The sequence below is a fragment of the Crocodylus siamensis genome, chromosome 3 (genome assembly GCF_052110815.1).
Source record: "Crocodylus siamensis isolate JL-2025a chromosome 3, ASM5211081v1, whole genome shotgun sequence".
Taxonomy (NCBI): Eukaryota; Metazoa; Chordata; order Crocodylia; family Crocodylidae; genus Crocodylus; species Crocodylus siamensis.
The window spans coordinates 60,246,771-60,274,753 of NC_143397.1; the positions used below are offsets into that span (position 1 = coordinate 60,246,771).

Here is a 27,983-nt window from a genome sequence, read left to right on the forward strand (position 1 = left end):
AATTGTCTTGTAAAAGTGGTAGAAATGCGTCTGGGGGTCAGTACAGTTGAAGTCTTGGAATGTACCCTTATTTGTTACATCTGTGAAGTGGGTTCCCTTTATAAAAATTCAAGTTATGTGCTGTTTTCCAGGAATGCAAGTACAGCATAAAGCGAGGGAAACCTGTAATCCCTAACGTTTTGTTTACCTTTTTGATGGTTGCTGAGTAGTGAGCTGATGTTTTTAGTGAATCATTCACAATGGCTCCCAAATCTCTTTCCTGTGTAGTAACAGCTAACAGGACACATCCTAGCATAGGTACAGCTTGGGTTATTTTTTCCAGATGCATCACTTTACACATATCTGCACTGAATATCATCTGCCATTTAGTTGCCCATTTGCTCCCTTGTGCCAGATCCTTGCATAGTCCCTCACAGTCTGCCTTGGTCTTTATTATTTTGGATACTTTGTGACATAAGCAAATTTGGCCACCTCACTACTCACCCCCTGGCTGAGATAATTTCTGAATATGTTAAACAGCACTGGTCCCAACACAGATCCCTGGATGCCACACAGTTTACTTGTCTGCACCCTGAAAACTGACTGCTTATACTCACTCTTTGCTTTCTATGTTTAAACTAATGTCTAATCCATATTCCCTGTAATCCTGTGACTACCTAATTTACTTAAGACCCTCTGATAGGAGACCATGTCAAAGGCTTTTTGGAAGTTCAAATATACTAGTTCAACTAGACTTCCTTGATCCACCTACTTATTGATACCCTCAAAGATCTCTAATAGGTTGGTGAGGCATGATTTCCCTTTGACTAAGCTGTGTTGATTCCGCCCCAGTAAATCATGTTCATCTATGTTCTGAAAAAAAATATTTTTTTAATGATCATTTCTACCAGTTTTCCAGGAACAGAAGTTAGACTCACTGGCCTGTATTTCCCTGGGTCCCCTCTAGAGCCTTTTTTATATCGGAATCATATTGGCAGCCCTCCAATCCTCTGGTACAGAGGTTGTTTTTAGTAATAGGTTACATATCATTTAAGAGTTTAGCAATTTCTAATCTGAGCTCCTTCAAGACCCTAGAGTGAATGCCACCAGGTCCTGATGATTTTCTGCTGTTTAGTTTATCAATTTTCTCTATGACCACTTTTACTGTAACCTCAATTTGGGTCAGCTCCACTGACCTGTCCCTAGAGAGGAGTGGATCTGGTGAGGGAATCTCCCCAGTAACTTCCACAGTGAAGACAAACGCCTCATACATTTCCTGAAGGTGGCATTTATCAGCTAGGAATTCTGAACCAACTACTGGTCATTCCAGGCCTACATGGGATCTGTAGGACCAAGTAGGTTTACCCTACTCCTTGCTTGTGGTCCTGCTTCAGAATCACCAGTCAGCATGGAAGAGAGATTCTAATGCTCTTTAAACTTGCACCATTAGTCTCCATACTGCCCTAGCTCCAACATCTCCTCTACGAGACTTGCCATTACCTTCGCAGGGCACTGCTGAAATGCCCACCAAAAGATCTGCTTTGTATTTGCCCACTGTTCCCAAAATAAGGATGTATTAATGTCAACAGATAGAAAAGATCCAGTTTTAGTTAATAGTTTTAGTTAAACTATTTAAAGACCACAGGCACCAATATGAAGCAAATGCTGAACTAGAAGTGCTTTGTTTTACTGAGTTGATGAGCTAAGAATACACAGGAAAAATCAGAAGAGTTCTCCCACAATACACTGCAAAATGATTCAGAGAAACACAGATTCATATATTGCTAAAAACCATAGATATGCACCCAGAAATCATAGCATTTAACCTGGTCAGTACAATTAGGGCAGCGTGAAGCTTCAGCCACTGATTCAATTCAGCAGAGATTCAGCTTGATTCGTTGACCACATCTCCAAATCCAAATCGAGTCAGGAGACCCTTTAATCTCTCCGAATCAAATCAGAACCCTCTGAATCAATTTGGAGAGATTGGATGATTTGGACATAGACACAGCTTTCTGTGTTTTTTTTTTACATACCTCAAGGTACCAGGTGGCTCGTAAACGCTGAGATGGTGGGGCGGATGGAGCGTCCTATGGGAACACGCGGGGTGGATGGTTCCCAAGAACACTTGGCAGCAGACCCCGAAGTGGACCAGAAGCAGTTCTGGTCCACTTCCAGATCTGCCATGGAGCGTGTGGGAGACTCCCTTCACCCCCCTGGCTTAGCGACTGGTGCCTCCTGGGTCTGGGGGGGCACCTGGGGTCCCCCCGTGGCCAATCACTGAGCCAGGGGGGCATGGGGAGAGGTTCTATTAGAAACTGTGCAATCTATATGCAGTATATAGGCTGTATATTTATTAAAGTTTTTACCATCATTTGGGGTAGAAAGAGTTATATTCAGTATTTTCATTTCTTGGCTGCTAAAATTACAACCTTGCATCTATCCCAAGGACAATATTAACAGTGAAACAGTAGTATGACAGCCTGTAGCAGGTCCCAGCCTCCAAGGGCAGCTGTGATGCCCGTTGGTGGCCCCTTAAGCCCTTCCCTACACTCCAGATCCTTGGGGTACCTTCCCTTCTTCTGTACCAGGCACACCTTGATGCAATTATTCTTCATATAAAAGGGAGGCTGCCCCCAGGTCCTTAAGTGAACCCAGTCTGACTCAACCTTGCCCCTGGGACACTGAGCTGTGGCCCTCCTAGCCTCACTAGTATCCCAGGACACCAGTCACCTTATGGGCTATTCATGGCCTCCATTCACCCCTATAGCCATGGCCATACCTTGCAGATGTTATTCTAGATCCACACACCAGTTCATACGGGCTTCAGCTCTCTTGGCTTCAGTCCACTGGTTACCCTCACTGTCAAGTGCCAGCTTAGGCCCACTTCTTCTGGCCTAGATTCTGCATCTCAGCCTGGTCTGGCTTTTGGCCCACCTCATTCTGCATGGGCTCGTGGCCTTTGACCTTCACTGTTTCAGCCTTTGGCCCGTCTCACCCTTTTGGGGCTGAAACTCTGGCCCTCTCAGCTACAGCCTGTCCCTTTCTTCCTGCCGGGGCTCACACCTTGGCTCTCTTAGCCAGAGCCTGCCCTTGATAGGGACAAAAACGTGGAGTACCTCTCAGGAAACTCTGCATGGCCTCCTGCCCTCCCCTCCAGCCACTATCTAGTCCTCAAGGTTATCAAAGTAGAACAAAATTGCAAGCAATCACTTTAAACTGAAACAAAGTTCCCCCTCTGTGTCATCATACCACTCCAAGCTCCCTCCCCACTCTCTGGCTCTCTCAGCCCTCTGAGTACCTGACATGACTTGTAGCTCCCACTTATCACCAGCCTGAACTGGAAGGAGCTCCTCCTGCAGCTAACCCCTGTTTAGCTGCCACTAATCCCACTTTCTGCTTCAGTTTCTCTCAAAGTAACAGGAGCCCCTGGCCCCCGTTACACAGCCTAATAACATTTTCTCTATTAGAGATGACAAAATCATATTTTTATCTCAAATTACATAAGAACATTCTACTAAAAATGTTAAGGCTGGCTTCAACATGATTCTTGTTTCTTCTGCCAAAGTGCCATTTGCTAAACAGGAAGAAAATATATATGACTGAAAAATAAATGCATATGCTTTGTAATCTAAGTTTATAGATGATCATGATGCTATTCTAAAACATTTTGCTATATATCAAAGGACAAATCAACACATTTCATGGCATTGAAAATATTCAAATGGAACCAGGGACATTTGTGGAAATGTCAGGTAACACGCCTCATCTGACTCATCGGTTTGTTATGACCCTGCTACTCATAAAAGTATTATATTAACTTCCTTCAAATATTCACCCAAACAAAATCTTGTGCCATTCCACAAGATTCAAAAACCTTACCTCTGGAGGCCATTTTCCTCCCATGGTGCACTGGTTTTACTTCTTTGGGCTTCTGAACTATTTTCATTTTTCACCTTTTTAAAGCTAAAAGCAACCAAAGATTAATTAAAATTTAAAAAATATATTTTTTAATATTATTTTTTCCTATAGTCCCATTATCAGTCATCTGAGGGACATGCAAGCACAGAACTTGCACCCTCTGGCTTAAGGCCATTTCCTCTCCATGCTAAGAATCTCTCCAAGATATACCACGTTTGGAAGGTAAAAAGAGTACTTGAAAAACCAGCTATGCAATATCACTCCTGACACCTCTGGAAGCAATGTTCCAAAACAGCCAGAAACTGGAAAACTGGACTCGCAAAGAGGTAGTGGTATATGTAAGCAAACTCTTTCCCCACCTATATAGAGAGTAGAAGCCAGCACCAAGTCCTAAAATGTCTGAATCTTTTCAGGAGCATTCCTTCTCTCTTTCAAATTCATCTTTTTCTGCTCCCAATTTTTAACATCTTGAACTTCAGTCAAGGAAATAAAGGGTAAGCTTCCCAAGACAATCAATTAATGTCATTCCAAGTGTTAGTCTGTGGTATCTGAATGGACACTGCTCTCTATTCAGTGGTTGCTCATATTTTCCCTGCTGCTCTCCTAGCCCTTTTCTGCAACTACAAACACTGATTTGGACTGAATATTCACATTAGTTGATACTAAGCTCCTGAACAAGTATTACTGGTATAGCATTGCACTACAAACATAAGCAGTTTCAAAGGACAAGTTAAATATCAACAAAAGCTGTCAGAGAGGCTTACTTGCAGAGGAAAAACAAAACCCAGCATTCTTCACTCACAGAGTGAGGGATGTCACCTACATGACATATTTAGTTTTATGAAGGGAATTTGCCTATTTAACTTGTTAATCCAATTTTAACCTCACCTTCCTGTTACTTCAGGTTATCAAGTTAATCATTTAATTCTCATATAACATAAAAACTACAAAGCTAGCAAGAAAAAAAATCCAAATTAGGTTACTTGAACATGTGAATCAATTTTTTCTTGATACTTCACCGATTAGGCAATCAAGCTCAAATGCATGCAATAAATCTATTTTCACCCTGAAACATGTTTGTTACAAGTTATGCAAATAAATATGGCAAACAGGCTCTGTCCTGAATTGAGAGCTCCCCTTTTTGGCATAGCTTAACAATTACACAATGAAGTGATTCTCAGAATGGCATTAGGTCTGAAGAAATTTTAAATGCATGTCCAATATGGCTCAGAGAGAGAGAAATAATCCTGGGGAGGTGAATTAACTGTATTAGATTCCCAAAACATTACTCATTCAGAACAGACACACATTTTACCTCTGGAGTGGTAGAGCATGGCAGCTCTTCAGATACTGGCATTATCTTCAGGAATGCAGTTGCAAAAGGGATTGAGTTTACTCAGTATCTTTGAAAAGCCAAGGACTTAAATTTCACAGGAGATTACTGTTTTCTCTGGCTTACCTTGAATTTACACCATTTATGCAGAGGTGACCAACTACCTATTTGAACAGTCAAGAAGATGATAAGCTATGAAGAAGACTCGGCTCAGAAGAGTTGTTACAAGATTCTTTATAAGCATTCTCAGAGAGCACTACTGGATTTAATAGGGAGGGAAGACAGCAGTAGCTGGCAACCTTTACAAGCTGTGGGCCAGAACAACCTGGCTTTGGTCCAATTTAGGCTGGATGGCTTCAGCAGCACATCAGCAGCAGGGGGCTTCTGCTGAACCCACACTGGGACCTGGCAGTTGGGAGCTGACCCTGAATTGCCACCACTTCTCCCCAGACCTCTAAACCACCCCCCAGGCTCTGCCTTCCAGCTGCAATGCAAGCACAGATGGAAGTTGCAGTCCTGGTGCAGCTCCCCACTGGGTACATCTACACTGCAGCTGGAGGAAAGAGGGGTAGGAAGAAGGCAGTGGAATGGGCACAGCTAGAAGCTGCCTGGCACTGGCAGAGGGCCCTCACTGTCCAGCTCCAATGCAGGCACAGGCATGGACACAGGCAAAGCCCTCCAGCTCTATGCGTCAGATCCAACAGCTCCACAGGCCAGAAGCAGCCTGAAGATCATATGTTGCTGACCCCTGGAACAGACTGCAGAACTGAAAATGCCTCAGAGACAAGGTGTGTTGCCTGTCTGGTGCACTAAGTTTAATGCAGGTAGAAAGCATTTTTCAAATGTAGGCACAGAGAGGAAGACCATCAAGTAATTTTATGAATATTGTATTTTATTCTACAGGTGGAGACATTTCTTAATATCTTTTCTACAAATGGAACAAGTCTCTACACAGAGAAGTGCCACGAATAAAGAAACATATCAAACTTCAAAATATACAGCATGCACGGAAAAGCAGATAGCATCCTTGAAGTTGCTTTAATCTCATTTTTTTAATTTGCTATGATTAGCCTTGCTTAAAAAACATGTAACAACAGGAATCTGCCAATTAAATGTTTTAGGCTATTTCAATTTTATTATATTTGAAGTTTGGTTCTTTTCCTCTTAAATATGTTTGTTGGCTGGAGATGCCTATTTCAGTTCTGAAAGTCAAACAGAATAGCTCACATTAAATTCAGTGGAGCTTTGGCAACTGACACCATTTGAGCACCTGGCCCAAAAAATTAATACACTTTGCTTGATGTTACTCCTAGGTTTTCAAGGATGTGCAGTGGCATGAAGTTGGTGGGAACTGCAGCAACTGAGAGTGATACCACTAGATTTCCATAAATGGGCAGGAGAGGGAAAAGCTATGTCTGCCTTTTCTCCTGCCCAGAAGCATAGCTGAGTAGCCCTGTACCCCAGGCAGCCCAGACACAAGAGACAGCACCGACTGCCACTGCTGATTGCAATGGAATGATTAGCTGCCACTTCTGTGGCGATTATTTTTGTGCCACCCATCCTCAAAGGCAGCACTCCTAGCTATTGCCCTGGTTATTCCCTACCCTCCTCCAGCTACACTACTGCTTCTGCCACCCACCAACCAAAAAGATGTCTCTAAATTAGGAAGCAGAAGGTAGGATACACATTTCATCCTGTCAGAGGATTTTCTGTGACCATTCTTCCTTTGCAATCTTGACAGAGTTGTGCCTGCCTCCCAAAGTTTCTATGGAAGCAGCAGAATTGCATACCAACCCTGACACAACAAGAACTTCCATGTCACATCTGATCTTTTATGTTGAAATCAAGACCTAATGTTTTTCTAAACAGGATGCTCTAGTTTAACAAAACAGTAATGAATTATTGGGTGAAATTTTATGTCTTGTGTTATTAGGTGAAACTATATAATCATCAAGATCTTCTTTAACCTGTGAATATTTAATATACTTTGTTCTTCTATCTGAAACTGGGAGTGCTTCTTTAAGCCAAAGGAAATCTTTTGGTCTATCTACACTTACCTTTTTACTGGAGAAGGCGCAATAATTTTGGTGGTTCCTTCATTTTCCCCATTTTCCATATTTGCTGTAATCTGGTTTACGCTGTTGGATCCTGGAAAAATATATTTTTTAAATCCTTTAAGATGCTCTCTTATACATTTTGATGTATTTTGGCTATATCACAAGACCTTATACAGGCTTACTGAATGCATATGGCATTGTTATGGTATTGTGAAATACAACAATACAGAATTCCCACATGCTCATTCCTAAATTCTGGTACAGCCAACACTTGCTAGTCATTCACCGGGATCAGCTAGGCAGTGTCAACTCCATACACTTATTTCCAATCTAAGTATATGAAAAGAAAGCTAAACATGTGTTACGTTCTTTCACAATATTGTCTTTCTACTAGCACTTCTTGAAGTTCCTAGAGGAAGATTACCATATGCCTTTGAATGAGACACACTTTTTAAAAACAAATATTTCTAAAAATGGCCCTCATCTTAAATTTGAGTTAGAGAGTTTCCCCTTCCCCTATTATTTAGTAAAAACTTAGCTACGAGAAAATTAAGTAAATGACAACTTATTAGTGCAAGGGCATCAAACTCACTCCTCCCTTTCCCTCCCTCTCCCCCTCCATGACTGGTCTGAAGGCTGCTCCAGCAAGTCTGGAAATCATGCATGCAGTATGGAACCTGGAGTGGCTGGAATGGGCACCACATACAATACAGTCTGGCAGAGCAGCAGCTTTGCTACACATGAGACCTTCCCTGGCAGGACTGAAACTGTCACATATGGTGCCTGCTCCACCCAGTCCGGGACCCGCACTGCTTGCAGCACCTGCAAGTTCTGCATGTAACAGAGGTCCCAGACCAGCTGGAGCAGGCCAGGTGGGAGCTGTGTGTCCTACAGCAGGCGCTACATGTGGTGCAGAACAGCTAAAACCAACTGGAGCAGCTGCTAGATCAGATGCACTGGAGGATGAGAAGAGGGAAGGAAGGGCATGGGAGGGGGGTCATGGGCCAAATGTGGCCTTCAGCCTGGCCTTGTGCCACAGGCGTAGACCTTGCCCTGTATGCGTCTGAGCAGACTCAAAGGCAGCACCAGGGGACAGATGGTGGAGCTCCACAGGCCAGATCCAGCCCACAGGCTGTACCTTTGACACCCCTGTATTAACTGTATTGAATACTGGGAGAAACTATGCACACCATTCTGAAGAGTTGGACAGGACCAGTATGCATAAGCAGAGCAGTATATTATATTAACTTATACAACTTTGAGAAAAGACTTAACATAATGAATATTAAACACTTTCTATTATGGTAACCGCACTGAACAGTTCATTAGTTTTGTTTTGGACAAAGGGCTTATTTATCCTACAATGCTTTCATGGGCCAGATCTTGCTCGTGACCTATGATAACTAAATTTGAATAACTGCTGCATTACATACATCTTTAATGCTTTCTACTTTTCCTTAGAGTTTCCTGTAGAACTAGAACAGTACAAACATCTATGATACAGTATATCTGATATGAAAGAAAAGAAAACGTGTTTAAGCAAAACCCAACTGTTATTATTTAACTGTACTATTGGTGTTTCAATATCAGGACTACAGGCACCTTAGCATTTTTGCACATAGGCCTCATTTATTCCTGGCTGCTCACCTGTTGTCCCAAAAAAGTTACTGCCAGCATTTCCTGAACTTTTCTAACAAAGTTTACTTACATATGTGCTTTGATTTGCTTACAGTAATTTCCATGAAGTCATTTTTTCAATGGAATATAAGTACACTATTAGATTTTACAATCTTTACTTTTAAATAATTTCTGGAGCCTGACAGAATCATTAAATCTGTTTCATCAATTAAACTACTTCCCTTGCTATCAGAATGTAGTGTTTGTATTTAAATCTATTAAAGAAGAGAGGTGTTCATGAGAAATATCTTTCATGGAAGTTCATGCACTGTCTGCTTAATCATAGAAATCATAGAAATTAAGGGCTGAAAGAGACCTCAAAAGATCATCAAGTCTAACCCTCTTGCCTTGGGCAGGAATTATATTAATACATATTGCAATGGATGGGTTTTTGTATGTGTATATTTTTAAAATATTGAAAATAATTAAAATAGTCTAGATACTCTTGGGAATAATACTATTTTAAATAGGAACTATCTGTTAAATAAAACATTAACATTAATTATTGTTCCAAGCCAGTCATCTCCTGCCTTTATTTCCACACACCGTATATATAAAATAAAAAATTGGCCAAATTTGTATTCTATTAAAATGTGTAAATATTTTACAGTTTTCAGAGCGCAAATCTATGACAAGTAAAATCTTACAGCTTTTATGAGCAGCAATAATAAAGCAACTACATAACCAAAACTGAAAACTAGGGTACATTTTTTAGAGTCAGAATCTAGAATAGATATCCTTTTTAAACGAGCTTTGGCACTGATATTTACTCAACCGGAACACATTTCTCAGAATTAAGGATTTTTTCTGTAACGTGCAACTCTGAATTATAAACAGAATATTTAGACCAGTGTAACTCCATTCCTTCATTTACATAAATGAAGGGAAAAGTGGACTTTTTACAGCTAGGTAGTCATCCAAATTGAGGAGTATTCTGTTTTATGAGTCTAGGCTTAGTGGTTGCTCATATACAAATATTAAAATATTTCTTACATCAATCATTATTTCAGAGAATCACCCTCCATACGACTGAAATATCTGCTATTATCAGGGAATTCAAATGAAGTGGCCCTGGGATCCATACATATGGTTTCTAACTTTTGTGCTTTTATTTCAAGTGCCATGACCTTTGTTGTCTTTCCCAAAGTCTAAGCTTTTACAGATATGCAATTACATGAGTATCTCAGAATTCATTTGGTGGAGAAAAGTTTCTAGTTCTCAACATTTCAAAGAAAACCTTAAAAAATATAATGCAAATCTGTGAAAGTTCAAACACAAGTAAAAGGAACTCAAAATTTATTTTCTGAAATGTCATTATTGTAATCTAATCTCATAAACAGAACAGACTTTTAATGCACACAATTGATCATTCTGAAAGAAAATACATTAATGTTTGAATAAGATGTATCCGGCAGTTTAATAATAGATATCTGCGATCTTACTTAGGCTTCTCAGTTCAGAGACTGTGTTAGCTTCTGCCCTGTTCCAGGCCAGGCAAAAGGTGCTACTTCCATGTGAACATTAGCAGGCTAATTTTCAAAATTGTTCCTAAATCAGAACAGCAGCATTTTAAACCCATTTTGCACCACTGAAATCATCAATACAAGGTATAAGGCAATCATGAATCAGGTTCTAAAATCATTTACAGGAAGCTGAGCATTTTCAATTATTGAGTAAAACCCCATGCTTTGGGTGGCAGTAGGTGAGATCATAAAAATATTTTCCAAGAGAGAACACCCTTCAGGAACTTTCATAATGGATCATTCAACCAAAAGGCCAACTAACCTTTTCATCAAGCAGTCTAGTATCCAGCAGTTGCAAGCTGCACCAAATGCCATTCCTATCACAATAGAATGCTACAGAACAATGAGAGGTCCTGAACACTGCTGCAGTGGTTAAGTTTATGAGTCATAACTGAAATGCAATTTAGTTGTAACCCTTTCCTAGCTAAACTGAAAAAGACAGCCAGTTACGGTGGAAAGCAATCAGTAATTCATACCCCCAGCCTTATGCCTTCTAAGAAAATTCTCAAAAACGAACACCAATTTAGAAAACTAACCTGGCCTGCTTAGTGCCAACCATCCAGAGAGCCTTAGGATAAATGTCAATTGATTTTTGTAGGAGTGCTTTCTATGGTGAAAACATAGTTGTGCAATCCTGAGATTAAGCAGAAAACAAGTAGGCTTCTCTCTTTTTTTAAATTGGGGTCAGTAATTGACATCTGTATCAACACCAGTATGGCTCCAGATTCCATACAAGAATTCTCCTAGAAAATCTACCTGGTAAACAAAAAGACCACTAGTTGGACGGAAATATTAACTGTAGTGGTTAAACGTGGCCCATTTATTTCTGTAAAACCCCATGACATATTTTTATAGGAAATGTTATTTTTTAAAAAATCAACGCCAAGGCTTTGATTTTGACCTCAGTGACAGCTGCATAAGACAGAGCTACTCTAGTGAAGACAAAAGCAATAAAAAGGCATGAAACCAGCGTAACGCAAGATCAGAAAATCAAGGTTTCTAAATTTAGCTCATAGTCCAGTCCATAGATTAAAAGCATTTAACGTGTTTAGGGCACCCAATCCTCCTAATATGCCTTGACTAATAGGTTTTCCATGTTATTCAATGAAACAGTTAAAATACAAAGCTAAAAAGCCTTCAGTTGTTCACTGTAATAAAATTAAAACATATTGAATCGCATTCACATTAAGCTTCCTTGGATGACTTTTCTCTAATACCAGGAAGATTGACATATGTAATGTTTGAAGGAAGGGCCACTTCACCATATATGAGTTTAAATCAGGTTCCTTGGAAGATAGTCTGCGAGACTGAAGCCAAACTGTCCATCCTATCAATGGAGCCAGATGATTTTTAATGAATATTTCATGAAGTTTCCTTATGCTCACTATGCCCTCACCTCCAGTCCCTATTTTAAGCCCCATTTAGTAAGCCGATAAGAATACATTTTCCCAACATTATTCTCTCGGCATCTGTTCCAAATACAATTCACAGTTCAGCTTTTACTTACTGTGTTATTTGATTTACAACCATATTACAATAGACCAGTATGACAAGGCAGCACTAAGAGCAACTCAGAGCTGCAAAAGATAGCTCACCCCTTCATTAAAGTAGTAGAAGCAAAAACTGAAAGGGAAAAAGATGCACTATATTTAATGCTTTTGTATAATTAGTAACAACAGCCACCAAGGGACAAAAACGGAAACACAGGCACAGGAAAACTGAAATGAGAGAAACAGTAGGGGTATTAAGTTTGACACCCCTGTTCTTAAGCTTACCTTGTGCCCCAGGCCAAATCCAGACCGCAGGGCATCTCGCAGACCAAATCCAGCCCAGGGCATGGGGTAGTGGCCACCACGGTGGTAGCCACAACAGCAGGCACTGCAGTAGCAGCCACTGCAGCAGCAGTGGGGCAAGTGGCTGTATCCCAAGCAGGCACTTCCTGTGGTGGTGAGCAAGTGACAGCAGACCAGGTGGCTGCAGGGCAACAAATGGGCTACACCGTATAGCCCACCCTCACCCCCTGCTGCCAATGGCCACATCCACTAGGGTCCTTGATTCTGCAGCAGGCTGTGCCCCCAAATTTTATGGCTCACTGGTAATCCAGTGGCCTGGATGGAGCAGCTCCACAGGTCAAAGCCAGCCTGTGGGCTATATGTTAGACAACCCTGATCTAAATTATATTTATATATAGACTGAAGAGTGCATCGTCTCTAACTATGGATCTTCAGACTTAAGCTCTTCATTCACTCATTACTCTCCCAAGCACAGTAGCAGTGATCTTTTGCAAGCAGAACTGAGCCCTGAAGTGACCTAAGTGAACTAAGCTGAGTTCAGAAAGGAAAGTACTTTTGTAACTGCTTATACAGATATTAATAGCATTAAAAGGTGAGATATTGAGCTAGGAGGAGGAAAGAAGGAAATTACTTGCTACACTGGGTAAGAACTGTGTGTAGACAACTATTATCTCTTATAAAAAGATAAAACAAAAGTTATCAGCCCCACTAGGCTGCTAACATAAAAGACACTTGGAACAAAACACTTAAAAACAGATAATTCATGAAGAGAAAGAATCCAACTATACCACACCTAAAAAAATACTGCAATATTATGAATGACTAGCTATGCTGACTACCACTGACAGAATTCACACTCTCCTAAAAAAGATGCATTTTAATAAACTATGTCACATTACTCCCCCAGACATATTACTAAGGAAAAGCTTAAAGTAACTTATAAGACTACTTCACACTGTTAAGTTCATAGTTTCATCTCCTAAATCAGAATTATTTTGTAGGATTTAAAGTCTACTGTGGGTTCATATTTTTAACAAATGATGCATAAAATGAATTAAGTGAGGCAGAATGGATTTACTGGGCTAATTGGGCTCCATACTGTTGCACCCAAGAAAGATCAATGGAAACCGTGGCAATTTGTACCAGTAAGCACAGCCTGTCGCATAAGGTATGAAATTTTACTCTAGCATGAAGTGCAGAAACATTAACCTGTAATCTGAAAACCTTTTTGTAACAGAAAAAGGGGGCTAACTTTGTGCATCACTACACATGCTCATATACAAGATTTAAAAAAAAAAAAAAAAAAAAAACCAGCAAGGAAGTTACAAGTGTAGGACAGCCTGTCAGGGGAACATTTATGTCATTGATTCTTAACTAGGCTTTCCTGAGTTTTTGCAAGAGAAAAATTGATCTGTTATTTTTCTGTATTTAAAAAAACAACTGGAAACTAAGAGCTGGCATTTTCTAAGGGGTGCCATGAGCCTATGGAGGGGTGCCTTGAGTCTAAAAAGGTTAAGCACCATTGATTTATGCCTTTCTTTTACAAAGCTTCTTGCCCTCTGGTGAATGAAATGGCTGTCTCCCATTTACCCAGATGATGTGTGGCATATGCATCATTTATTCACTTTTGTAAACTGTCCTTTCAAAGAAGACATGCCCACCAGGAAGTGAATGCATATGTGGAATGAATGTTTAAGTGATTTCTATTGAGTACACAAATTAAATTAAACAAAAAAAATTCAAATCAATGAACAAAAAAGAAGCTATAAAGACATGTATTTATAAAGTAAATGGGACTACAGATTTTATACTTAAATTTGGAAGCTACAAAAGTTTATAAATGCATAAGCAAGATGGATCTTCATTCCTTGGGGAATCTTGCATATCATTGTATTGGCGAACAAGAATAGAAAGATCTCTGTTTTCCAATATTCAGACACATTACATTAATTATCAGCAAGAACAGTTTGTCTGCTACTGAAGCAATAAATAAAGGAAGATACACCAGTGCCTATTTTGAACAGATTTTTTTTAAACAAAACCAGGGATCTGTGTGGCAGATGACAAACTCGCCCCTTAAATAGTCATATTTTTTCCTGCGAAACTGAAGAAAAGAAAGATGGGAGATTTTCAGCAGAAGCACTGAATAGTAAAGTTGAACATATGTCTACCAAAGCATGTCAGAATTCTGCTGATGTTTGCAAAATACACAAGTAGCTTTAAGACAAAATTACTCTTAAAATGGCTTGTGAGTATACACATCTCTGCAGGAAAACAGAAATGTGCAACAATCCACAAGAAAAGCAATGCCTCTCTTCAGGTGTTTAGCTCAAACAAGCAGAAATCCTAAATTACATTTTTTGAGAACAGTAATTCAGTTCCACCTCTCCTGAGGGCTGACTATATATAGCAGGTGGAGAGCATAGCACACAGGAAGTAATGCTATAGCTGAATACACATTTTTTGTTTAGAATTTTAAAAAAATTGAGATCTGCAACTAGCATGGACCATTCCTGGGTCCATGCAGCTACCTTCTGCAACCCATTTTAGGAGCCTACAAGCCATAGAACCTGAGGATGGTCAGGAAAGCCCATTATAAAAAATTACCTGTGGGGGCACATTTCTCACAAAAAAACCACTCTCTCTCCAATCTCTCGGTCCTGATCCTCAAAGGAAACTTACAAAACACTTCCCAGAGACGAGGCTATGAACTCCACTTCATCAACCTCCTGGATACTAAAAATCATGGACTAAATATAGACATTGGATTTATGACACATTATAACCTGCCTGACAGCTGACTCCCCAGGTGTCTCTTCACTATTCATCCCCCTTCTCTATCTTCCCCGCCACCGTTCCCCCCCAGCCTGTCTTACCCTTTGACTCCTCAATCTACATTTTCATTGACTGCCTGTCTTGCATGTAGACCAGCTCAGCCTCTGGTTTCTTTACTTTTCATTCCATCCAGAAAGAGCGCACACAAACTGCTGAAACTTCCTTAGCCTGATGAAGGGTTTTTGAACCCAAAAGCTTATTTAATAATTGTTTTCCAGCTATTTAAGTTGATATAATAAAAGATATCAGATTCACCCAAAGAACCTTGCCTGTCATTATAAAAAAGAAACTTTCAATTTCTAGCAGTTTTTCTCCTTTCAGCTGTTTTCCTTTTTAAATTTATTATAGGAATATCTGTTCCGTGAATAACAATGTGGGAAATAATTAGCTTTATAAAGCGATATATTGGAATTTTCCAAAATACTTCACACTGGCTGAACTCTAGTCCCAAATATACCACTGACTTTAATGAAAGCCAAGTTCCTATAGGTTTGTAAGCATTTAAATATTAATAAATCAATCACAATATGTCTATATACATGACTATTAATATATTTGCATTTACTGGGAGCACCTGGTAGACCCAAGACCACTCAGTGGAAGCATCTATATGCATTATTAAATTAAATTCTTTGCCACTTTTATTCACAAAGTTGTAATTTTAGTTTCAATTAATGTTAATATGCTTATATTATCAATGCTAAGTGCAAAGTGATGTAAATCAAAGAGACCCTTCTTGATAAACTGGCTGATGACAACATCCTGAGGGACAGCAGCCGGCACAGGTTTGTCGTGGGTAGGTCTAGCATAACCAATTTCATCTCCTTCTATGACCAGGTGACATACCACCCGGACAAGGGAGAAGAGATTGGCATCATATATCTAAACTTTAAAAAAACCTTTGATCTGGTGTCCCACGGAAAAATTAGGCAACTGTGGCCTCGGCTACACCACAGTCTGATGGCTGAGAAATTGGCTCTGAGGTCAGACCCAGAGAGTAGCAGTCAATCAAAGAGAATCACTATGATGCTCCGTGACTAGTGGTGTCCCCCAAGGCTCTGTCCTTGTACCGGGTCTCCTTAACATCTTTATCAGCAATGTGGACATTGGTGTCAGAAGCGGATTTGCCAAGTTCACTGATGACACTGAACTTTGGGGCGTAGCATCTACACCTGAGGACAAGCTAGTGACACAGGCAGACTTGGATAAGCTTAGTAAGTAGGCGGATATAAACCTGATGATGTTCAATACCAAAAAATTCAAGGTACTCCACCTCAGGGGTGTGGGGGGTGGAATCCGCAGCACACTTATAGGCTCAGCAGTGCTACGCTTGCTAGCACCATGGCCAAAAGAGACTTGGGGGTCATGATTGACCACAAAATGAACATGTGCCACGAATATGATGTTGCAGCTGGTAAAACAAACCAAACTCTGGCTTGCATCCATAGATGCTTCTCAAGTAAATCTCAGGGTGTCATCCTCCCACTGTACTCAGCCTTGGTGAGGCCGCAGCTGGAGTACTGCATCCAATTCTGGGCTCCACAATTCAAGAAGAATGTCAAGAAGCTTGAGAGAGTCCAGAGGAAAGCCACACACATGATCAGAGGGCAAGAGAATAGGTCTTATGATGAGAGGCTGAGAGCCGTGGGACTCTTCAGCTTAGAAAAGTGGAGGCTCAGGGGTGACCTGGTAGCAGCCTCTAAGTACATAAGGGGTGTGTATCAGGATCTGGGGAAACGTCTGTTCACCAGAGCGCCCCAAGGGATAACAAGGACCAACTGTCATAAACTCCTCAATGATCATTTTAGGCTGGACATAAGGAAAAAATTCTTTACTGTCCGAGCCCCCAAGGCCTGGAATAGACTCCCTCCAGAAAAGGTGCAAGCACCTACTCTGGACTCATTCAAGAAATGTTTGGACACTTATTTTGCTGCGATCCTTTGACCCTAGCTGACTTCCTGCCCCTGGGGCAGGGGGCTGGATTTGATGATCTCTCAAGGTACCTTCCAGCCCTAATGTCTATGAAATCTATGAATATTGGAAAGATAATCCGAGATGCATATACATGATGATGATGATCTTTACATTAACTGTTAATACAGTACGCAAGAAAGATTTTAGAATAACTGTGGATAGTTCTCTGAAAATGTCAGCCCAGTACTCTATAGCAGGCAAAAAGGCAAGTAGAATATTAGGAAATAAGAAGGGAATTCAAAAGAAAACATTATGGTATAAATCCATGATATACCCACACTTTGAATACTGCATGCAGTTCTGGTGCCCTGGCCTCCAAAAGGATACAGCAGAATGAGAAAAGGTACAGAGATGGACAAGAATGATCAGAAGTTTGGAGAGGCTTCCATACAAAAAGGGACTAAGGCCATAAACATGCACTCATTTCTAGCAGTAGAAATTGCTGAGAAAGCTCCACGGCTAGAAATGTTTCAAGGATAGGGAACAGTATAGGTGTCCAACCTGCAACTCCCCATCTCCCCTGCTCCTAACACCTTCCTGAGATTGGGGTGATCCCAGTCTGAGGAACAGATGGGGAGCACTGGCTGTTCCACTCCTCCCATTTCATGGGAGGGAGAGGAACAGCAGGGAAAGGCTCCCTGTGCTTTCCCTGACCTGTGACACCCAGATTTTTCCCCACTGCTCCACTCCCCTGCCACAGACCAGTCTGGGAGAAGAGTGAAGCAGTCAGGCAAAGCTCCCAGCCTATTCCTCAAACTGGGTAATCTCCTGTCTGGAGAAGAAGCATGAAGCATTGCCGCACTTCTCTTCTCCCCTTCCTAGACCAGACCAAGGAAAATGAACAAATGTTCATTTTTGCAACACAGTTTCTCTCAAGGGAGATATTCCAGGTTGACACCTGGCAGATCTCTCTCCTGGCAGGCACATGTTTCACCCAAGAGAAATTGAATGAACACTTGTACACTTGTAGCTTCTACTGAGAGAGTGGCAATTCTCCTGATGTACATATAATGTCTGTATATAGTCTCAATCTGCTGACTTTTCAGCTTAGAGAAAAGAGAACTGAGGGAAGATACTACAGAGGTCTACAAAATTGTGACTGGCATTGAGAAAGTAAATAAGGATTAACTATTTAATATATTTCACAATATTAAAACTATGGACAGACAGTGAAATTATTAGGAAGCAGGTTTAAAATAAGCAAAAGAAAATTCACTCTCACAGAATGTCTAAGTAATTTGGGGAACTCGCTGCCATAAGGTGTTGTAAAGACTGATAACCAGATTCAAAAGGGAATTAGACAAATTCATAGAGAATGCCTATCATTGCTTAATAAACATGATAGTTAGGGGTACAAAGTACGACTTCCTGGGCCTCAATGCTGGAAGTTGTAAAGGGAGAGGAAAGGGGACAAATCAAGCTGGACAGGCCATGAATACACTCTTCCCTGAACATTCCCTCTCTACCACCGTGAGATACAAGATACTGGACTAGATATACCTGAAATCTGTCCCAGTATGTACTTCTTATGTTCTTGCCAGTCTAAAACAAAAATACAGTAGAAAACACAGCTTGATAGACACTTTAAGAAACTGCAGGAAATTTAGTTTGACTTCCTGAAAACAGAATGAATCAGCACTAGCCAGGAAAAGACTTCTATTTAGACATTAAAAAGAAGGGTGTACAATAGGACTTACTAGTGTGTTGAGATTGTGCTACTCTTTTTGGATAAGTCTTACTGCGACTTCTTTCAACATGTTGATCAGGCCGAGGAAGCTGGATAGAATGGTCTCTGCTCATTTGCAAAGCTGTCCTGCCACTTAAAAAGGCAACAAAATCAATAGGATAAATAAACAGAAAAATTGTGTTAAAACAATTGAAAAAGCTTAGTTTGATGAATTAGGTTGGGTAGCACAATGACTTAGTCATCAACCTCTCTCCCATGTGACTTTGAATCAAGTTTCAATATTCCTGTTTACAGGGCAAGTTGCAAAGTATTAACTGCAGTGTTATTCACTGCGATTTTTTTTTTAAACCAGAACTTGGCACAGATGCCACCAGATCATGCCAATCTCTTTTGTATTTGTTATTTTTCCAACTGAGTATAAAGAACCAGTTCCAGAATCCACACAAAATACTGCTTTATTGAGACTTAAGACGGTAGCCAAAACAGCACAGGCTTTTTATGATCTCACAATAGCCTTGTAGCAGGCAACTTTCTTAAGTAATCTGATTATTTTAATTCTATTTCTGAAATTAATTTGTAACAACTTGTCATATTAAAAGGTATATTTAATATTGTTCAGTTTGAGCCAATCAATAGTTAAACTAATGCTAACACAGAATTCTAATGTGAATGAAAAATGCACAACAAACTCAGTGCAAGGCAAAACACTACCAAAAAGTCATAAGGCTTGATTTTTATTCAGAACTGTAAAAGTTCTGGAAGTGTAAGTAAATACATTTTATGCATATTAGTCTCGAAAACCTGTAACAGCAGCCTTAATAAAAATCTTGTGGTTCAGGGCTTAAATTCATAGAATCATAGACAATTAGGGTTGGAAGGGATCTCAGGAGGTCATCTAATTCAATCCCCTACTCAAAACAGGACCATCCCAAACTACATCATCCCAGTCAAGGTTTTGTCTAGCTGGATCTTAAAATCCTCCAAGGATGCTGATTCCACCACCTTTTTGGGTAACTTCTTCCAGTGTTTTACAACTCTCCTAGTGAGAAAGTTTTTTTCTAATACCTAACCTAAATTTCCCTTGAACAGTTCTAATCAGTCTAAACAACTGACCTTTTAATTAAGAGTGTTTGTTCTCCTGAGACCTGAAAGTCACTAAGCAAACACCCATACACAAAGAATAACAGCAAAGACTGTCACTGCATCACCCCTCTAGGCATGGATTTACAGCTTCTCTCTTGAATTAACAAAGCATACAGAAGTGCAGTATTATTTATATTAGGTACTATTGAAACTACAAAGATATTCAGATAAAAAGAGGGAAAAATTAGATCTACCATATAAGCAAACAATTGGTGCAGAAGGCATGTTAATCTGCTGATAATAAGACTGACAATATGCATTTAATGATGCATCAGTTACTGTACTTTAACTAGAAATTAACAATATTTATGATTAACATGATATAACCAACGCATTTCAAATGTTAATTAATTGACTTAAAAAAGCAAGTTATTCTCTTAAATTCCAAGTTATTAAAACATCTGCCCAAGTCTTGAGAAAACCCGTGTGGATCTAGGTAGCACAGCTGTAGACTGCTTTTGTCGTCTACTGATCAGGTAGATGCTTTATCTGGAATATTTAAAACTTATTTTTGCAGTCAGCAATGAGCCAGTCCACTGGGTAAATGCTTTAGCAACAGAGAGCATCTTGGAGCTGTCCAACTGCCTTTCCCCAAGTCCTACTTTGAGCATGGATACATCAGAAGGGAAAATTAAGCCCCAAGTCTCACACTGAGTTCAATTTGAGAATTGGAATACTACAGTTCACAGCATTTTTTGGTGGTGGACAGAAAGGAGGGGAAGCAGCAGGGCAGTAGGGGGATGATTTGAATGTAAAGATTTTTAAACAATATAGATTTAAGATTTACCTGTAACGATGTTTATTGCCTATGGATCCAAACTTGCCAACTTTTCTTGACAGAGAGTTTGACTCATTTTCTGGCATTCTATGTTATGTTTAAAATAAAATGACAGTAAGAAGACAAACACATATATATACGTGGAAAATAAACTATAAACTGCTAAAGAATTATGCTATAATCTGAAATGCTGTCCTTCGCATTACTTATATAAGAAGAGGTGAGCCCAAGACCCCTGAACTCAGAAAAGAAATGGCTGGCTCCTCTGTAACCCCCTCTTCATCCCCGTATCATCGCAGGTTCTCCACACACATCACATTGGGATGAGTGTTCTAAAGTGGTGAGACTATCCCCCTTAGCCCAAATCCACCTTAAAGTTACTTCTTACTTAAATCACTGCTAAGTTGTGCAGGTTCTTCCTTGAAGTGGAGTACCTTTGAGAAGAAATGCTTGGAGCAGTTAACTGACATGGCTGTTTGTGGCAGCAATATTTTTGTATTGGCATGGATTACAAAGGACCTAAGGGACAGGAGACAGTATATAGCTATACAGTCTTTGCAAGAAAGGTCCTTGGCCTCCTGAAAATTCCTCAAAATCCATAGTAAAAGAAGTTCAAGGACCAAGCCATTGCTCTGGGTGTGTGAAGGGCAAAACCTTCACAGTTCCATTTTTTGTCTGCAAAGTTATTGGTTTTCCTTACCCTTGTATCAGAATAATACATGTAAGTGAGCACTGGCTCATTGTTAGGAACATGTCAGCATTGCCATATTATCAATACAACTCTTTAAGGAGTTAGAAACACAACTGAAGAATTTAATTTCCAATTAAAACTCATGATGCGCAAGGATATGTTGTATACTGTCTTTCTTGAATTGCAAGAATCTTTTGCTTACTGTCCTACTGTAATACATTGCCTAGTAAAACAAAATAGTAACAAGATTAGCCTGTAGTGGGATTTTTTTAGCCCAACTTATTTTGGTCCTGAATTCAAATATGGTTAAAAACAAACTCCAAGTGTTTCCTTCTATACCGGGTACTGGCTGATGACCATGGTATATTTTTATAAGTTTTTATGCAATGCATCTAAACTAAGCTTTAAGGCTTATGTTAGTGGAAACCCTCATCATCTTCATATAAACAAATAAAAACATAAAATCCAAAGAGGAATTTTACCAAAAATTAAAAATGCATCCTGTTGCCTGTAAAATAATACTAAAAGCAATTAATTGTAAATCAGCAGATCACAGATAACATGTGAAACCTAAGAGCTGAACCAGCTCCTGTTCACTTCAAAGCAAGGACTGGGTTTTAATAGAGGATATATTTTAGCTAAGGAGACAAGCTTTAGCTCCTCAAATTGCCCCATTCATCAAAATGAAAAACAGACTTCACATCTGATTTGGTTTCTGAAAATTATATGCATGTTTGGGGATTTATGTACAATTCATTTTGCAGTTTACCCAGATTCCTTCTATTTCCAACAGCAAACTATATGGTTGTTCATCTGCATCTAAGGTATATATGCACACCCTGCTATTAAACTTGGCTAAAGAGAATTCTTCCTTTACATGTTTGGAGCTCACATCCCACTACATACTTTTCTAGATGCTGCTTCAGCTCTTGTATATTGTACACAATGAGTCATAATGCTTCACCAAAAAGTAGAAGAATCTACTGCATTTTTTTTAGCTTTTATAAATAAATTGAGTGTGTTCAAAGAACTAAATGAATTAGTTACATAAAACATGAACAATAAACTTTAAAATCATTAGTTCGCTTAAACATTATCCTACTTCAGAGCAGCCAGGGGATACATTCTGCAAGGGGCATGCATACTGAGCTGCATGGCACCTCCAAGCTAATCAGTGGCATTAACTCACCACCAACAGCATTACATGAGACCTCTCCTCTCCACTGCCACCCCCACTCAAGCCACATGAGTGAGCCCCCAACTGCTGCCACATGAGTACCCTGGCCCACCCCCCTCCCAGCCCTCCTTTCATGTGAATCGCCCCCACTGCCACCATCACGTGGATGATACTATCTCCCTTGCTGTGTAAGCCCTCCCCCTGCTGCCACCAGCATATGAGATAGCCCCCACGCATGAGAGCAGCATGAGCCCCTACCTGAGGCCCCTTGTGGGTAGTAAGCTCACTGGGCTTCCCACCATGCTACGCAGAGCAACAGGAGCAGTGGCAGCCAAGCAGCAGCCAGGAAGGAGCCAGGGTGCCCCTCACATCTGGTCCAGAGGCTGCCAGGTAGACAACCCTTTCCTACTCTCACAGATTTCAACCATATTTGTGTTATGTGCTCTGTATTACATCTTAAACAAGTACATTAAAGAAAGGAGCTGATCTAATTTAATAAAAGGCTCACTTGAGTTTGGTAGTGAAGAATTCAAAAGCTTGTCTAAGTCTAGCCCAGCCATGTAACTGTTCCAATAAAATATATCACCCACAAAAATCCTTACCTGTCACTTGTGCATCTTATTTATACTAACACTGAGACATGGGTTAAAGCTTCACTCTAGATTTTGAACCTCAAAATGTACAATACATGGATATAAGTTTTGCTTTAGCCTATCCTAAAGATAAGGATCATTTATAAAATTCTGATCCAGGTCCAGGTTCATGAGCTCCCTGCATCAGGTACAGATTTTGGTAACCATTCAAGTTTCAGATCCAGGTTATTTTGTTCAGGATAACAATACATTTTTAAAAGTCAATGTCAGCATTTTAATTCACTTTTATTTTTTATACTCTGAAAGGAGATGATCTGTCAGTCACGTTACAGTAATCTCTTATATCTATTTAAAGAAGACTACTTACTCTTTCCTTGATCCACTCCTTCAAAATTGCCCATGTAATTTAAGATATACAAATGATAAATTTAAGCAGGGATTATAATTATGGCTCATATTTTCAAAGTGGAATTCAATTTGGAGCAGCAGGCAGGAATGAGCCCTTATCATTAAACACTAACCAAAATCTACGAAATACCAAAGGGTGATATTCTCATTCTTGTTCTATGCCCTTTTAAGGAAGGTGGAATTGCCTCAAGGCCACATCCATATGAGCACAGACATTTGTTTCCTGAGGGACAAGCAGCAGCAGCACACCTTGTGCACCTGCTACTTGTCCCTAGGGAATGCCTGTGCCATGCACCCTCTGCTCCTAGTAGCCTTACCTGGGGGCCGGGGAAGCTGCAGCTGTGGCAATCCTGCCCCTCAGAGCCTAGCCAGCAGCTGGAGTGTGGCTCCAGCCAGCCAGGCTTCAGTTTTGGACAGCATGCACTGTCCCACTTTTTTTTTCATGTGGGTTTTTTTGACCTCAGGATCTCCCAGGGTCAACCTCCGCACACTGCTATCTTGCAGCACGGGGAACACCTGAATGTGCGGTGCAGTGCTGTAGGATGAATCTATGGCACTACATACTGCACAGCCATGCTCGTCCGGACATGGCTTAAAAGGCCAGATCTGGTAAGGTAAAAATCCTCTTGGTGCAGAAACTAAGGAAAATAAAAGCAGGCTCTTCTCTAAGGATCCATTTATATGTACTGTGGAAGGAAGCATGCCGGTGAGAGGAAGGGTTTGTCAGTGGTGAATTAGTAGCATACACCCTCTAATGATTCCAGGCAGCACCGCTGTCCAAAGGTGAATGGAAACAGGCTGATATAAATTTGGGTGGCTACTTAAAGCTGTCTAAATTAAAAAGGGGCTGTTCTGCCACAATAGCCAATCCTCACTTGGGCTAAGAGTTTGTGCTGTGCTGCTTTGGGGGGCAGTAAGAATCATATCAAGCATGTTTATCTTCTCTTTTCATAACCCAATAAAACCTTAATAACTTTGGCTCCACTCACCTGAAGAACGTATGATGTTCTACACAGCATTTCCAGAGATATTTACATGCACTTTTGTTTCGGGCTTCAAAAAAGAATGAAGTTTCATTACACTGAAATAAAAAGTGGCAATATTATTATGAACGATTCTCCCTAAAGAGTAGAATTTCATTTTCATTGCTGAACTTGACACATGGGACCTAATTGTATTCTTTCTTACACCAGAATATATTGGCTGGGGGCATACGCTGCTCATGATCAGATGCCTGCCTCCTCAATTTGGGTAGACCTGTAGCTATAAGAACTGCTTATATAACACAACTTCTGTGTTCCCAGTGAGAATTCATTGTCAAACCTGACCTTAAATTAAGCTGTAAATTTCCTTTGGGAGACTTCCCTCAAAACCTACCCTAGGTAGCATGCAACCTATATGTGGCAGTATGTTCTGAAAATCAGTTAACTGTGCATATTTACCACAAAAGAATTTCAACCTGAAGTGCTCAGCTAGTCACCAGATAAAAACAGGGAGAAAAGGATCCCGCTTTCTGCAACATTGACAACACAGATAAAGATTTTCAAAAAAATGCATACCGACTAGACTCTTAGGTCATATTTAGGAGCTTCTCCTCAGCACCTTTACAAATCTGGCCAAAGGGTGCCTATACACATGCAGCAAGGCTGCTCCAATTCAGTGTTATTGCAGTGAGTTGGAACAGCCTCAATTAATCAAGTTTGCTGGAGCGTGGTAATTACCACACTCCAGCAGACTCCAGTGTCACGTGCATCAGTGTCCTCATGCTGAAAAATGGTGGCGGGGGTTTTACCTAAGGCCTGTTCAACCAGCTTTAGTCAAAGCGCCTCTGCCTCCACTTTTCAGTACAGGGATGCTGATACACGTGATGCTCCGGGCGCTTTAATTAAAGCATACCCCTTCCTCCCCCTCCCAGAGTAGGTATATAAATGCCCAAAGTGCCTAAATGAAGAATTAGAATCCTATTTTTAGACATTTTTTAAATTTTAACTGATATTAAGTTAAGATTTTGAGATTAATTACAGTATTTATTTTCATCAAACTATAAATTCAAGACAGTTCAACCACGAAACATTTCAATATAGCTGTCAGTCAACTTATTAAAAGCTCACTTCTGTTGCTGGTATTCACATTTAGTAATACCTGACTATACTATTAGTCCCACTGACTTCAGTGTGACTGCTCAAATAGTAAAAATCTCTTCAATGTGAATAACAGGCATATACTCTGGTCCTGAAAACAATAAACTAATAATAGATAAAAGCATTTTCAAAACAGAATTTCCCCATTTTTAGCAGCTGGTTTTATAACATGGGTGTTTGCATATAAGGGCCACATCCACATGAGCAGGGGTGTGTATTTGCAGCAACACAAATAGTAGCAGCATAAACTTGTGCCATTACTTTGTGCTGCAGTGCATGCCCCCCCCCCCCCCCCCCCCGCTTGTGCGGTTTGTAGCAGGACACACTGTCCCGCTGCTCTGCAGGGTGGGCTGGTTGGGGCACAGAATGCCTAGTGCGGGGCTAGCCAACAGGCAGCTCCACGGTGAAGCACCCTGTGTCCCAGCCAGCCAGGGAGCAGCATGTGGAGACAGGGAAACAGGCACCCCCTGTCTTGAACCACCCTGCACTTCAGCCATCTACTCCCTGGACAGGTCTAGATCCAGCCAACAGGCACATATATGCTTTTATAAAGTATAGGCAGGTGTTCACAAATTTTCATTTAATTAGCTATTCTGATTTGCAAACAAGCTTGCGAATTATAAACTGATTTAAAGCATTCTTCAGAACCATTCCTAAAGGGAATTTATGAAGGTTACAGATTACTTGCTTGAGATATTTGCTTCAAATATGAAACAAACAATAATAAAAATGGGATTTTGCACCTATGATTAGAATCATTTATGTTTCATTCCTTGATGATAACAAAGTGAAACACATCAATGTTGTTTATTCATTTAGAAAATGTTATTTACATTTTTCCACTGAAAAAGTCAATATAACAGTTTGAACACTTAGGTAACAGTTCTCGGGGGGGGGGAAGTGCATTTAAAACCTACACCCAAAATACATTTTCCATTTCATTAAAACATTATGGCAAAAGTGGGTCCCATAGTATGAGTCACTGCATGCAGCCCCAGGAAGCTAGAATCTATTCAAAAGAGACTGCTATAATATAGAATAAAAACAATACTTAAAGCTTATATTCTTTGCAATATGGCCCAATAATGATACGTTCAGGAAAACGTCATCTCAGGGTTGACAGAGGTCTGGGGAAAACAAGCTGATAAACTGAATACTCCCACAATGAACATGCAAAAGATTTAAATTGCTGTTTAGAGGAAAAAAAAAACTCTAGGAAGTGAACACACTTGGGAAAGAAAAAACAAGCCATTTAAGAATTGTGGGTCTTCTTGAGAACAGTGAGAAAAGAAAATGGAATGTTTCCATGGTACAATAACTTCAGGATCTTTTAAACTAGCAGGACAAATGGGACCAAATTCTTTGATCTATACCAGGAAATTCGTTGGGAAAAATAATTATTTATGCTGAAATTCTTAAGAATAATCTTGCAGCATGGGAATCTCTGAAAAATCAAAAAATATAGAAGTCAATCAACAGCAATATCATTTTCACTCTAGAAGTAGGATTTTTAATGAAGGAGTGCCAAGATTTTTGGGGGGGGGGAGGGAGGGGGTCTTGGGTTGGTTGGTTTTAATATCTAAAAAAGAATCAGATTTTAGGACTTTTGGAATGCGTCTACACTAAAATTTCCATCTTGGAGCCTCAGCTGATGAAAATTTACTTGGCTCCACCAGGCCAAATGACAAATGGCATTTTAAGCACTAATGAAACTTAATTTCACTCAGAACATCTCCTTCTTTGCAAAATTTAATTGTATATGATTATTCAGTAGTAACTTATGTTTGAATTAAATCTAATGACTCACATTTAAGTATAATATGCTGCTCTTTGTCTTCCATTTTGATGCCTCATTTTTATTCAAAGGACTTTTTTATGCTTATAATTATTCAATCATATGTTTTGGGAGATTTAAAAATATGTTAGTATCTTTGAAAATGAAGGTATTTTGCCATTCCTCTCCTTGAACCATAACCGTGTCATGGTGGAGAGGCTTGTGTGTTCCAATGACCCTCAGAGATATATCATCTGGCATCTTGTACTCCTGGTAAGGTCTCCCCTCGCAAACAGATTTGAAGCAAGGTCTCAGACTAAGCATGGTCCAAACTCCTAAAGACTGCAAGAACAGAACAGGCATATTTGAGGACCTGCTGGTTCTCTGAGGCTGTGAAGGCAGATTTCTTAGACATTAGGGCTGGAAGGGACCTCAGAAGATCATGGAGTCCAGCCCCCAAATGTCCCCAGTGGTCTTGGTCATTCTTGCCACTGGGTTC

At 40.1% G+C, this 27,983-nt stretch overlaps 1 protein-coding gene and 1 long non-coding RNA gene across 2 annotated transcripts in view; one reads left to right on the forward strand and one right to left on the reverse strand.

The window, feature by feature from the left end:
• The window catches only part of EPB41L4A (erythrocyte membrane protein band 4.1 like 4A), a 220,303-nt gene that overhangs the window by 43,955 nt on the left and 148,365 nt on the right, over nucleotides 1-27,983 (reverse strand). Inside the window, exons 10-14 of the mRNA XM_090038376.1 lie at nucleotides 24,559-24,650; nucleotides 20,710-20,787; nucleotides 18,790-18,911; nucleotides 7,291-7,381; nucleotides 3,862-3,945 (exon numbers count right to left, since the gene is read on the reverse strand). Coding sequence (XP_089894502.1) covers nucleotides 3,862-3,945; nucleotides 7,291-7,381; nucleotides 18,790-18,911; nucleotides 20,710-20,787; nucleotides 24,559-24,650 — 467 coding nt within the window. The remainder of the gene's footprint in view (nucleotides 1-3,861; nucleotides 3,946-7,290; nucleotides 7,382-18,789; nucleotides 18,912-20,709; nucleotides 20,788-24,558; nucleotides 24,651-27,983) is intronic.
• LOC149868318 (uncharacterized) overlaps nucleotides 1-27,983 on the forward strand; it is a 64,540-nt gene that overhangs the window by 122 nt on the left and 36,435 nt on the right. The window lies entirely within an intron of this gene.